Here is a 14,332-nt window from a genome sequence, read left to right as displayed (position 1 = left end):
ATATATATAAGTGCCAGATGAATGAATGGGTGAATTGTACGGTAAAGCATTTTGAGTCCATTTACTCTATTTAGCAAATTCATAGGACCCAAAACGGATACAGGAAGCTACATAGACAACAACTGCCTTCACCCTGCAAGATTTCCCTCACACATCGTCAATGCGGTGGTTAGCACTGTTGCAAGAAGGTTTTAGGTTTGAATGTGGGTTTGAATGGATTTAGCATGTTCTCATGTTCTCCCCGTGTCTGTGTGACGACAGTGTGGCAGTGTGACAGTCATATTGCTGGAGACACATAGAGAAGACACAACAATGGTTTGGAGAGATGTGCCAAGTGTCAGATATATTTGTCCAAGAGAGAAGCTCAACATGCTTTGTGGCCACTGGGACTTGGTGAGATGAAATACGCCTTTTTACAGGAACGGCTCCGATTAACTTGTTAACCTTCTGTGCGGCTCATCAGCCTGGTCTCCCTGATGCAGCCGGTATTGATATCTGCTTAAGACATCATCCGTCTCCAGACTTCATCCCTGCGAGATCTCCCTCACACACGGCCAGGTGCGAGTGCTACGACCTCATATTACCTCAAGAACATCTTCTTAAATATAATTAAAACCCTGCCTTTGTCTGTGATACAACCCTACAGTAGAGTCAGCAGGAATTCAACAGGTCAACACTTTGCTCAGTTGACCACTAAAGGTTTTTGAGCCTGTAGAAATCCAGCAGACAGTGAAGGCAGCGTGGTCACACATCCTCTAATGTTCCTCATCTGACGCATGAGGTCCTCATATTACAGATTCATGTGTTTACTAAAGACCCAAAGGAAGCATGAGGAACAATGGGTGTAGTGGCGAGGAGAGGAGCTGTGTGTGTTTTGGGTGTAAAGGTCTGATACGATGCCAAACACATCCTCATGCTCACCAGCGCTGCGCCACGATGCGGGGAAGCTTCTCAAAGAACCTGACTCAGCCCCTCACATTTGAAATCTTTATAAATGGAGGAACATTATGATTCAGGTACATTTGGCGAGTCTTGTTCACTGCGGCGCCCACAACTGTCTGCGCACCCTGCTTCCTTCTTCCCTTCCTTCCTTCCTTCCTTCCTTCCTCCCTTCCTCCCTCCAGCTCTGTAACTTGATCAAATACGATTGCGCCACGAACAGCGTCAATAACAAACCGCTCCGGTCCACGGTCAAATCAATGCAATGATTCATGAGGATTTAAAAATATAAAAAAATCACTCACCTCAGGAAGCGTCAGTGATCGCTGGCGTCTGGCGATGATGGAGATGCCGCTTTGTGTGTGTGTGTGAGTGTGAGTGTGTGTGTGCGTGTGTGTTTTTATCCAACACCAAGAAACAAGAGAAACTCCCACCTGCTCAGGGACCGTCTGACAATGACACACCTGCCGAGGGAGCGTCGAGTAATTTCACTGCAATATTTTCATTTATCGTCTCTGATTTTAGAGCATCCAAATTCATGACATCAATTTAATTAAATTTGTTTAGCGCCAAATCACAACAGGCATCATCTCATTTGACATAGTAAGGTTTGAGACCTTAGAATAATGTAGAGAAACTCAACTGTTCCCACAACGAGCAAACACGTGGTGACTGTGGAAGAAAAAAACAACAACCTTAACAGGAAGAAGAAACCTCCAACAGAAACAGACACCTGCCTCGACCGGTTGGGGTGAGAGAAGAAACATGGGGAGGGGGAAGAGAGACCCTGTCAGACTGGTTGTTATAATGAAAATAATAATAAAAGTGATACATATATGTAATGATGTTATTAATAATAACAGCATCAGCTAATAGTAGTAGTAGTAGTAGTAATAATAATAGTAGTAGTAGTAATAATAGCAGCTATTCAGTTTTGTGTCACTTATTTAGCAGATGAAATTATCTGTAGTATGAAAATGGTGGATATATAATAAAAGCTTTGACAGGCTGAGGCGAAGATAATGATCTCTGCATGAACAAAAAAATATTTTTTATTGTCTGTCGTGTACAGATGCAAATGTTAATGTTGATGACTTTGATCTTATTGTTCAGGGTTGTCTTAACAAATGTGAGACACTGAATGATTTCAACAGATTTTTTTTGTGGCATTTTTTTATTTGACGGCTCTTTATTGTTGCTGAATATCATTCAGATTTGTCTGAAAGGGATTGTTTTCTTTTCTCACTATCTGATATTGCAATTCCTTGTGCCCGCAGACAGCTCCACACCGATCAACATTGATTTGCATATGCACACAAAAGACAAAATGAAATTAAGCAATACCCCCCCCTAAAGTGACATTTTTCAATATAGGCTACAACTATACAACTGCAGATGAACGTGCAAGGACCAAGAAAACACCATGTGTGTGGATATGTTTCGCCTGCAGAGGAATATAACAGCAAAACATAATAAATCACTACACACTACATCACTAATATGACAGCACTGAGGCAGGATAGGTAGAATCAGTGAGGATATATTGCCACCTACAGGAAAACTGTCTCTCCTACAAATTTCTACAAATACAATTTAAACCGAGCAGCTTTTCTGTCTCTTTAACTACACTGACTCAAGTACATGAGGTACTTGCCCTTCCCCTGTATTTTTGCATTTCATACCACTTTATACTTTTATTCCACTCGTACAGTTCATTTAGCAATTTGTTCACTTTAAAAAAAAAAAACCTAAGTGACGTGAGTGAGTAATTAAATTGATTTACTTTTTTTTAATTAATTTGAATTGAAGCATTTCTCTTTATTTCTAGTATTGCTGCTCTTAAATAAACATAGGGTCTGAATATCCCTTCAATCAATATCTGCAATGACAGATGGTGGACCTAAGATATTTATTAATTAGAGGTAATAAAGGGGCCAATTATGTTCAACGTCCATATATACATACTCCTGATTTAGTAGACATTTAAGTCAATCCTTGTTTTGAGCAAAGTCACTAACTAAGACTACTGACAGAACGGGGGCAGCTCAGGGGCCAATCATATTTCAGCTGGGGCCAATGCCCCCGGATCCGCCCCTAGAAATGGTATAAGAAATGTCAAATTGCAATCAAAGGATAAAATGAAAGCATATTTTAAAGGAAAAAACTAAACCAAATGAGTATATATAATATAATATAATATAATATAATATAATATAATATAATATAATATAATATAATACAATACAATACAATACAATATAATATAATATTAATCTAACCTAATTTAGCCTAAGTAGGTTTTCTCACTATTATCATTATTACTATTATTCCACAGTATAAAGGTGTAATCTGCCTTAAAATTTGACATGTCCATGTATCTAGATAGATAGATATATCCTAAGAATAATTAAAAAGACAATCTAAAATGTAGGTAAACTTAGAAAATAAAGAAAGAAAGGAAAAAAAGACGCATCCAGACCAACAGGCGGCGGTAGACAAAGGAGCAGACGGCAGTTTAAATGCTATAGAGACGTCAGTGTGTCTAAACAACACCTTTCTGTCTGTGCTGCTGTGTGTGAATGAACGTGCTGAGGTCTGTGGTGCTGAACGGACAGCTCCTCCGCTCCTCCGCTCCTCCGCGCCCTGACGTCCGCAGGTAGGTCGCCCGGTCACCACGCTTCCGTTAGATCACAGCTTCCATCTGCGTGGCCATGGAAATAAAATGATTGACGCCATCACTGGCACCGGTCTAATTTGCCTCCTGAAGAAAGCAGGACACGGAGAGGAAGCAGACCTCTCTGTCCTCTGGCGAATTAATGGATCAGATTCCCAGTGTTTTGATTTTAGGGCATAGAGACTCAGTTTCAGGTTGACTGTAGGTGTTTTTGTCTGTTAGTGCTGTAGGTCAGGAGATCACATGTGAAGAGGCTGAGATATTCTTGGTATTCTCAGTGGCCCCTGAGAATCCCTAGACCCACATTTGCTCAGAAATGAGTTTTCTTCAGTGCACGCTCACACTGCGCGTATTACAATAAGAGATGACACTATATTTATGATCTGCCTAATAAGTATAAAGCTCTCAGTCAGATGCTCAACCACATTATAAGAGGTTTTCCATCTAATCTTTTTATTTCCATAGTGTGATAATGAATATAAATAATTTTGAATTGGAATATAACAAAATGTATGGTTTTTGGTAATTGAATGAAGGTTGGTTAAATCAAAATGCTTAGAGTTCATATTGAAACAGCTTCTGAAGCAAAGGTTTTGGATGTTATAATAGATGACAAACATACTTGTAACCACATATATAATATATAAAGAGGAAAGTGAGCAACCGTGTTGCAGTACTGTACAAAGCAAAAGTCCCTTTAGATGTTGGGTCACCCCATATTTTGTATTGTTCACTTATTCATTCATATTTTGATTATTGCATTGATGAGTGGGGCAACACATATAAAACTATCAGACCTGTGAGCAATGAGCTATGTGACTTGTAAAAAAAGGACAATGTAGGGGAACATATAGCAACAGACTGTTTATCAAAATCAAATGTTTTGAAACTTCAAATGTTGGTTGACTTCAAAATATTGTTGGTTATGTGTAAAGCCAGAAATGGACAGCTACGTGAGAGCAAATGATGGGGATCAAAGAAGGAAGTAAAATTTCCATAGTCCATATGCATGTACAACTTTACAGCAGACCTGTATTTCTTTGTACGGAGTGAAACTGTGGAATTGTCTGCACAATTATTTATGTTTTATGTTATTTATGTTGCCTGAATATTATCTAAACTGAAACAGTATGAATTAATTTAGTAACATTAATGTTATGAATGACTTTTTTATGTGATTTGTGAAAATAAAATAAAAGAAAGGGGATGACCATTTGTATTTATGTGGTTATTTATATGAAAGGGGCAGGCAATACAATGTTTTCTTCTTCCTGTTGCTTTTTTGTTCATGGAATGTATAACTCAGCTAAACTTAACTAAACCAAGAAACTGCAAGAAACTAAATAAAGAAAAGCGGCTGAAAGATACAAAATATTTTGTGATGGAGTATAAAGTACTGACCTCTATCATTAGTCAAAGTTACTGTTAAATGCTTTATGATAACATTAGGCTCACTGTGTCCTCTTCACTGTCACACAGATATGTTCACCAGGATGTTAAAACTGAGACTCCTCAACGCTGTAGCACCTGCGTACTTCTTCACAGCTACAGCAATCACCTTCATTTTGCACTTCTGCTTCTTCGTCCCAACGATATTCCCAAACCCCGAGACATCACCCTGGGGCTCCACAACTCTCCACACAGTTGTTTTCCTCTTCCTGATGTTCAACGCGCTGGGGAACTACATAATGACTATCAAATATCCCGCTGAAAGTGCCAACGAGACCGGGGTTCCCGTGTGCTCGCCGCACTGCTCGGACAAGGTGGACGCCCACTACCTCCTGAACGGACGCCACTTCTGCAAACTGTGTAAGAAAGTCATTCTCAAGAGGGATCACCACTGCTTTTTCACCGGGAACTGCATTGGCAACAAAAACATGCGCTACTTCATCATGTTCTGCATCTACACGTCGTGCACATGTTTGTACTCTCTGGTTCTCGGGGTGGCCTTCCTGACAGTGGAGTACTCCATCTCCTTTGAGAACCCGTTGACCTTCCTGACTCTCCTCCTCCTCGCCACAGGCTACTTCTTCATGGGTGATTATATTTCCAGTAAGAGGTGATCATTTCAGGTACATGACTTGGTGATGAATTAACATCTTCCTTCTCAATTCCTCCTCCCAGGAACCATCTCAGGCATGCAGCTGTTCGTGGTGCTGATGCTGTACGTGTGGCTGGGCATCGGCCTGGTCTGTGCAGGGTTCTGCTGCCAGCAGGTCCTGCTGGTGGCCCGGGGTCAGACCTGGTGTCAGATGCAGAGAGGGCAGCTCGTGGAGAACCGCAGCCCCTGGAGATCCAACCTAAAGGACGTTTTCGGTACCCACTGGATCCTCGGCCTTATCCTGCCTGTGCAGACAGTGGAGATGTGCGCTGACGAAACAGACGCACATAAACAAGACTGAGGGATAACCACATATCAGATCAACAGCTCACGATAGGTCATGCAAGCAGCACAAGTTGTAGGATAAAAGCTTTTTCTTTGGAGCCATGTGGTTAAGGTCATTTTAAATTCTACATGGATGCTTTATGACTTTTTGAGTAGACATTGAAATAGTTAGCTTTTAGTAAACATTCCTTTAAGGACAGGAGCCATATAAGCAACGTGAAACTGCATAGGTGTAAACTTTACGTAGCTTTTTACAAGGCAATATTAAGAAACATAAATTGTTTTTGACCTAGATCACTTTACATGCACTACTACATGCTTACATAAGATTATAAAGATGCTTTTGCACAGGTGCATGAATTCACTGCTTTGTAAATTTGTATTATGCCTCTGATCTGCCAAACAACAGCGCTTTGAGATGATCAAAGTGTGTTGCTCTTCCACATTTCCTTGTAGGATGCTACAAAGTGACTTTCAGGAAACACATGGCTTTTACAAGAATAATTCACTTGACGTTAAGGGCTAGCAGACAGAGAAAATGACAGTGGACAAAATAAACTGCGAGGCCACTGCTCAGACAACTAACTGTTGTATGTTGTTGAGCCTCATGTTTTCTACTGAAAAGAATGTGACTCGGTTTGATGAGGGTACAGGGATGTTCCCCTTTATATGGCCGGGGGAAATGTGAAGATGATTACCATATTATTATCCAGGGTATTATTCACAATGTGCCATAAAATCCCGTCTTACATGCTTACCGATGACCCCAAAGATGAGTTATTCACTGAACTGCTATTGATAGAGCCCTTGGTAGAGCAATAGGTAAGGACTTGTCTGTTATACTGCAGCTACAGCTATGGGCATATTCAACATTGTGTCAAGAGATGTTTTGGATTTCAAGATGTATACTTTCTAGAGCTATTTTGTCTATTCCTGTTATACCAATAAAAGTACTCAAAACACAACAAGCTGCTATTCTCTTTTTCAAAACTACAAATTCTGAGCTAAGTGCAATAAATGAGTTGAGAGGAATGAGGCAATAGTTTTCAGATGTTATTTTATGACAGTTCATTATTATTATTAAAGTGACTTTTGCTGCAGAAAAGCACATTTCACAATAACAGGAAAAACTCTGAGAAATCATTTAAGATAAATTGTAACCCTCTAACCCGCCCTTTGAAAACCAAGACTGATTATTTCTTAGATGTATGATGAGTAAGTATTGCAACAGTTGACTTAACATTCATAATTGAACCATTTAAGACTTTATGATTATCTTACCACTGCAACTCTGACTCTATTGTGCTCCTAGAGTTATACTTTATTTTACACTTTCAAAGAATAATTTTAATGCTTTGGAGACATTCAACAGTCACATGGAGCTCACAAAGAAATACAGAAATCTAAGCTGCTCACGCATTGATATGATGGACAAACATAGGGATATATAATAGGCACAGGCCTCCAGTTAAAACATTTATATTCACATTATTTCATCAAGACAGAATGTTCAGTTTGAGAAACAAGTCATAACATTTGTCTAAAAATGCTATCAGTAATCTTGTAACTAAAGTGCAAGAGTTTGTTATAAAAAACGAAATGAAAATAATACTACATCATATCAAGCTTATAACTACAGATGGAATAAGCATGGCAGCAACATATGCAAAATCAAGACAACTATGTGGCTACAGCACTTCACTTGCAACAATTTAAGTTCTCGCAAATTTGTACACTCCCACACATTTTAAAGGTTCAGTGTGTAGGATTTAGTGACATCTAGTGGTGAAGTTGCATGTTGCAGCTGAATACGCCTCACCTCACCTCACCCTCCCCTCCCAAGCATGAAGGAGAACTTAATGGTATTCTAGGGTAAAGAAAACCACAATTTGTACAATTTAGGTGATTACACACTTGTGAAAACGTCACTAGGATTATTTTATATTCAATTTCTGCCAAAAGATCCCTTTCACCCCTTTAAATATTACACACTGGACCTTTAAGGTGTCTTTTGAAGAGCTTGCAAGAGCCAAAATAAGTGTATTAAAAGGCAGCAAGAAAAAGGGTCATATGCAACTGCAAGTGCAGACAGTCTCCAAAACATCATATGTGTTGGGTTATATTTGTGAATGGCTTTGTTTGTCAATATTTCATATGGTTCTTGTTTTCTTGTGTTTGAATGATAAAGATTCTCTTAATAAAGAAAGGGTGTCAATCCTTGATGTCACAAAGTAGCTGTAGGGACGTAGAATGCGACCTCTGGTGGGGAAGGAACCAGAGTGGGTGCAGGAGGTGGAGTGGGACCAGTTAGATACTAGACAGGGCTCACCTCGACCCACAGCTCTGGCTCTGGAACCAAACTGAAATCCTTTTACAGAGTTGCCCAGGGTGAGTGTAATGGAGTTCTCCCTGGAGAATGCTACTGCAAGTCGCAAAGAGGAAGGCTCTGACCGTTTGTGCTTATGCTACTAATAGACGTTCCAAGTGTCCAGGTTTCTTTAAGTCTGTGGCTGAGTTCTTAGGAAAGGCACCACTTGGAGACTCTATAGTTTGTCTCAGGGAACTTCAAAACTCATGTAGGCAACAATGGAGAAACCTGGAGGGAGAAGACTGGGAGAGACAGGCTGCCTGATCTGAACCCTAGTGGAGTTTTGATGTGCGATAGCCACAGATCGGCTCTGTTGGCTTCATCAGACCCTCAACGTGCAAACTGGTAGGAGACCCTGGGGCAGACCCTCAACATGCTGGAGAGATTCGATATTGAGTCTTCCAAGTAAACCGTTGCTGGGGAGAGAGAGATGTCTGGCTGCCTGGGTTAAGTAGCTGCCACTGCAACCAAACCCTCTGTATTCATCAAAAAGGGGATGGATGCAAACAAGTATTAAAGGGGACCAATAATGCTTTTCCCTTATCTTCTGTCATATACATAATGTTGCAATGTCAGATGTCCATATTACACATGGCCTATAATTTCCAATAAATTACTGTCTGTTAGGTTCCAAGTACAGCACAGCCCCTGTCCCAAAAAAAGTCTACTTGAGTAGAATTATAGACATTAAATGAACTCCAGCACACAAATAAACATCATTCGGCGACAGAAGAATAACGTTTCAATTTTAGCTACTTAGTTTTACAGTAAATGTATGAGGTGTTGTTCACAAGTGCTCGGTGCGCTACTCCTTGGCGGGCTTCCTGATCTGTGACCGATCAGAAGAGAGTAAGATTTTAGGAGTCCAGAACTAATATGGCCTGTTTCAATCAGCAGCCCACCGGGGGGGCTGTATAACTGGCACTTTGAGATAAATATGGGCTTTCGAATTGTGCATCAAGAGTATCCCACAATAAAAAACAGAGTTGGAAATGAGCACAATAGGTCCCCTTTAAAAATAAATAGTATAGATACCAAATGTATATTTACAAATTTACATTAAAAAAGTACTGGTTTAGCCAACCCCCTGATCTACTTCCTGACAAAGGAGGCATGTCCTTTTTCAGTTTCATCTACTATACCATGTTAAAGGTAAATAGATCGACATAATTAGGGATGCGTTTAGTAAAAGAAAAACAAAATGCATTTATCCATATCAGGTTTTCTATGCGATCTTAAAAGTTAACATTATGCTCATATTTTCTCTGCAGATCAGAGAGTCAAAGCATGTATAAGGAATTAACCCCACGTGCCCTCCCATGCTGTAAGGCATGCGCTTGTGCAGACAGCAGTTCGGTGTATAGAAGGCCTAGCCCTATTGCAAGTGATACTTGCTCTTTGAAACAGCAGAGGCTAGAAAAACTATTATAGGCAAAGGTTTGAAATGTAAGCATGCTACCTAGCTCCCACTTAGTAAGAGAGAATGTGCTACAGCTTCATATTTAGAGATTAGACCATCTGAATTATTTTGTCTCCATTATCTGCGGATATAAGATAATTTGTACTAACAACCTGCTGACAAAAGCATTGAGTTTAGTTGAGTTTTTTTGGTTAATTGAAATGCTGGGTGCTGTGTTGACTATTTCACAAAAAGAAAGCTTTTCTTGAAACCATCTTTTTCACATTCTGAAAATTGTATTCTGTCCCCCAGATTGAGAATCGCTGGTCACATGTACCAATACATTATGCCAGGAGTCTCTGACCTTTAGCGCCCCACTGTTCCTTATCTGTGTCCTGCAGAGAGAGCTGGAGTTTAGTCCAGATCTGTGGGTCTCTGCTGCTCAGAGCCTCCAGCAGCAGAGCCGTCTGCTCTTGAAGTTGCTGCAGCTGGCCTTGGGTGCGCTTATTCTCCTTCATAAGCTGCTTTGTGCGCAAGGTGATCCCCAGCAAGCCCGACTTGCTGAGAATATTGTAGGTATTGCTGAAGCGTTTCAGCTTGTCATTGTCCATTGAGAGGTCGTCCTGGTATTTGTCAGCATGGATCTCGTCGTCGTCCATCTCTGTCCTGAATTCATCTGTACAGGGGGGCAGAGAGCTGGTGTCTGCCAGTGGGTAGAGAGAGTTGTCAATAAGCTGCTCCTGACTCTCGGCTGCCTGTGTCGGAGTGTTTGCTGCTTCAGAGTTGGCGATGGGTTTGACAGGAGTCTGCAGTGGCAGCTGTAGGCTGGGGGAGCTGTAAGGCCTGTGGCTGCGGTGATGCCTCCTGTGTTGCTGGTCATTTTCTGATGTTGAACGTCCCCTCATCCTGGAGGATCCCACCCTTTTAGTGGACACGTCTTTGGGGTGAGGGGCGATTCTCGGGTATGACTTGACGACAGGCATGTGGCCTTTTGAATGTCGGATATTTTCAGAGCAAGTCTTTGCAGAGCTGCTGCTGCTATTAGAAACCATGGGTTGGAGTAGAACCACCTGGGATTGAGGCATCACTTCCAAGGGTGAAGAAAACCCCCACTGCTTTTCTGCTGGAGCCATCATGGCTGGCTAGAGAAGAAAAATTACTTTATTTTATACTATAACACAATGTTATAGTACCTTTAATACAGTACTTAAACACAAGAATCACATTCAAAAGACATTTGAAACAAATTACATTGTTTATATTAGGATCTAAGCTAGAATGATGATGAAGACACACAGACAAAGGTACTCTATTAGCTAAAGGTAATACTTAACCCTGTATTGACACTACAGCCCTTGGTAAATGTATTTAGAACTGTGATCAAATGAGAGGAGGACCTGAACTAGTTTTTAGATCAGGTCCTCCTCTCGCCATAGGAATTTTGAATGGTAACTCTGCTCCCAACAAGTCATCTGCCTTTAAATTGAGAGAAAAAGCTCTAAACAAGCCCTTTAAGTTACCAGAACAAACAATGACTAAGTAATGTGAGGAAGAAAAAAGAGAATCCGGGTTTACAAACTAATTTAATGTGTGAAATACCTATTAAGCGTGTTTTCAACCACAAAAAGATTTAGTGGAAATGCCAGAAATTGAATAAAAGAAACCTTGAAAAATCGCAAAAAAGGTTTTAGCCCGAGGTAGAAAAGTTAATGATCAATAAAAACCAAATGCAACAAAGTTATGTGGAAACAAACTTGATCTAATTATCATAACTTACATGAAGCATGTGAACAATGTTCATTTAATGTTCTGTTATGAGTCTGTTAAGTTCCTTAAATGAATGCATAAAGAAAAGAAAAAAATTCCACATTTTCTACATTGTTTTACAGTTTGAGGTTTGATTGGTGAACGTTTAACTGCATCATATTGTTGATCCCTTTTCTACTGCAATGATTTTCAAATGGAGAATTAATGCCACTTGCTGTTAATCTTGACAAACCAACTCCTAATATTGTTGCTTCAATTAGTTGGAACGTGAACTACGGACAGTCAGGGTGAACAACCAAACGAGCCCAATGTTAATAAGTCTGGCAAAAACAAATGACTGCATTTTACCTGATTTAGGACTAAGTTGTTCATGATGATCATTGGAGACAGTGCAGCGTATGAGCCTCCCATCAGAGTCACCTGTGGAGCCGCTGGGTCCTGGCCGAATATGGACCCCGGCCTTCCTGCATCTTCAGAGTCGGTCAGGTCGACTGTACTGAGGTACTCGGAGCTGGCATCTGAGGAGGGGAAGACAAGCATATGGGTCTTGACATGTTTAAAAGCAGCAGATTAACCTTTCTCTTGTGTACTGTAACTGAGACAGAACATTGATACAAGCTGTGGCAGCTGTGAATGAGCACTTCTAAAGCATCTTGGAAAAAGATATCATCAACCCGATGAGGAAGATTAAACCAAATCCAGGGCAGCCTTCATAGCAGAAATAAAGGGCATCAGAAAAACTGGCCCACTGGAGGATAGCCTACATAAAAATGTGACCTAGATCCCCAGATTTGATTAGAGTTGACCTTGTTTATGTCTCAACTGACATTTTTTCTAATCAGGGAAACGCTACCTATATACACTATATACACAGCAATTCATTACATGAAGCATTAGCAACGTAATTGAAACAAACCTGAGAAGCCTGAATCTCTCTCCAGGTCAGGCTTTGATACCCCGAGGCGTGTTGCCCTGGTGAACACGGGTGTCCCGTGTCTGCCGGGTCGACTAAGACGGCTCATGTTTGCCTTTTCTAGAAAAATGAATCAAAACAGAGAGCAGGGATTTGGTAAGAACAAAGCCTAAAACCTGGATGGAGTTCAATCTGCTTTTCCTGTATTGGAGAAGAATATACACTTGATGGCATCCAGCACAGTCAAAGTGAAGACACTGTCTATTATTTGCACTGTGTTATTTCCTTTGTTTCATCTTCCTCTGTCATTTTGGAGTCTCGATTTAGGGAAATATTTCACTGACTGAATTTCTATCAAATCTGCACTTACATGAATTATCTGCAGGTAATTTGGTACTGACGGGTCAGCAGGACAGTGATGCTGCCTGATCAGTCTTCTTTACACCAAGTGACAATAACATTAGAAACTCTAATTTCATATTATGCAAGGCAATACACTGCAATACACTAATAAACTATCCCTGATATGAATCTATACTTCTGTCTTAATGCAGTTGCTACTTCACAGTAGGTTTTAAGCCCGTGTGTTGTACTGATATTCACATATTATATAAACAGACGTTAACTTTGTCCAGTTCAATCACAGGGAACAGAAAGAGGTAAAACAAACAACGACAGAATAGTAGATTCCAATACAATTTCCACTGCGGTCAATCACAGTTCTGAGGTTGACGTCTAGCGGCCTGTCACTCCCACACCGGCAGCTCGTCTGACTTAAAAACTCCTGTGACGCTTTTCACCATGTCCTGACACATCCTGTGTTTCATGTTACGTGATAACGAAGGAAACACTTGGAAGGAAAACACACATCGTGAGCTGTCGGTCTGAACTCTGCGGTGCTGGTAACAACCCGCACGCAGCTAGCGGTGGTTGCTGGTGTCACACGCAACTTCCACTTGCACTGACGTTAGCGAACTGTTCACAACGTGCTTCCAACGACTTGCTAACTTGTTACCACTAAACGAAACTGACGCAGATAACGAAATTTCAGCGAGAGAAACGCGACATAAACTACATGAGCGTTAGCTGATGTTTGTTTCTACGAATCTGTTCCCAGGTTAACTATTAGCTCGGGTAGCTGCGCTAGCTTTAGCACGGCAACTTGCGCATAGCAGTGCTATCAATGACGTATTCGGCTAATAGCATGGTTTTTATAATCCTTACCAATGCGCAGTTTACTGGAAAACATGAATCCCTTCACACTGACGTGCAGGACATTAGTTCTCCTGTCGTATGTTGTTGTTTAGCTAACGATAGCTAAGTGTTGTTGACGGGTCCTCCGCTCTCACCATGCCCCTCAGCGCGGTCTCACAGGCAAATGCAGTTTCCTCCGTCACGGTTTCGCTGTGGCACAATTCTCGCTTTATTTTCATTGAGTAATTATGTTTTGTATTCTTTACTTTTTCGAAACATAATGTGGACTCACACGAAATCTAATCATCCGCTCATAGCATGATGTTTCCCAGGGTGGCTTCCATAAATCAGTGATTGCCTGGCTCTCTGTTGCACCTTTAAGACAAAACCGAGGACTGAATATCTCCACGTTAGTGTGAATTGAAACAAGTTGCCAGGGAAACGAGTCAGCACATGCTATGTTTTATTCCAGGAGCGGTGAGTGCGCCCCCTGCAGGTGTAGGAGACTCCTCAACTTCTGGATATGTAGATTTATAAATAACACTTTAAAAAATCCTCTATATAAATGATATGTCTCTTCTATAAAACAAATATCAATATAATGAAAGGCTTGAGATGTTTTTTTCAATTCATTTAGAGATAATTGGACTCATTCGTACTGTTTAGTCTGTTTTTAATTAAATAAATCACAG

The 14,332-nt window shown here is 40.7% G+C and overlaps 3 protein-coding genes across 3 annotated transcripts in view; 1 reads left to right on the top strand and 2 right to left on the bottom strand.

Annotated features, from left to right (window-relative positions):
• tmem63c (transmembrane protein 63C) overlaps positions 1-1,380 on the bottom strand; it is a 33,725-nt gene extending 32,345 nt beyond the window's left edge. Inside the window, exon 1 of the mRNA XM_035169126.2 lies at positions 1,245-1,380. The gene's annotated coding sequence lies outside the window, so the exon portion shown is untranslated. The remainder of the gene's footprint in view (positions 1-1,244) is intronic.
• Positions 1,381-3,433: 2,053 nt separating this feature from the next.
• Positions 3,434-6,967, top strand: zdhhc22 (zinc finger DHHC-type palmitoyltransferase 22). Its single transcript, XM_035168921.1, has 3 exons — positions 3,434-3,595; positions 5,093-5,650; positions 5,738-6,967. The coding sequence occupies exons 2-3, from the start codon at positions 5,095-5,097 to the stop codon at positions 6,013-6,015; spliced, it is 834 nt and encodes a 277-aa protein (XP_035024812.1). The 5' UTR covers positions 3,434-3,595; positions 5,093-5,094; the 3' UTR covers positions 6,016-6,967.
• A 72-nt stretch (positions 6,968-7,039) lies between these two features.
• cipca (CLOCK-interacting pacemaker a) lies at positions 7,040-14,069 on the bottom strand. Its single transcript, XM_035168918.2, has 4 exons — positions 13,671-14,069; positions 12,450-12,566; positions 11,882-12,051; positions 7,040-10,908 (listed from the first exon to the last, which is right to left on the bottom strand). The coding sequence occupies exons 1-4, from the start codon at positions 13,693-13,695 to the stop codon at positions 10,111-10,113; spliced, it is 1,110 nt and encodes a 369-aa protein (XP_035024809.2). The 5' UTR covers positions 13,696-14,069; the 3' UTR covers positions 7,040-10,110.
• Between the last annotated feature and the right edge of the window lie 263 nt (positions 14,070-14,332).

Source organism: Hippoglossus stenolepis, chromosome 10 (assembly GCF_022539355.2).
Source record: "Hippoglossus stenolepis isolate QCI-W04-F060 chromosome 10, HSTE1.2, whole genome shotgun sequence".
Lineage (NCBI taxonomy): Eukaryota > Metazoa > Chordata > Actinopteri > Pleuronectiformes > Pleuronectidae > Hippoglossus > Hippoglossus stenolepis.
This window is presented reverse-complemented; position numbering and strand designations above follow the sequence as displayed.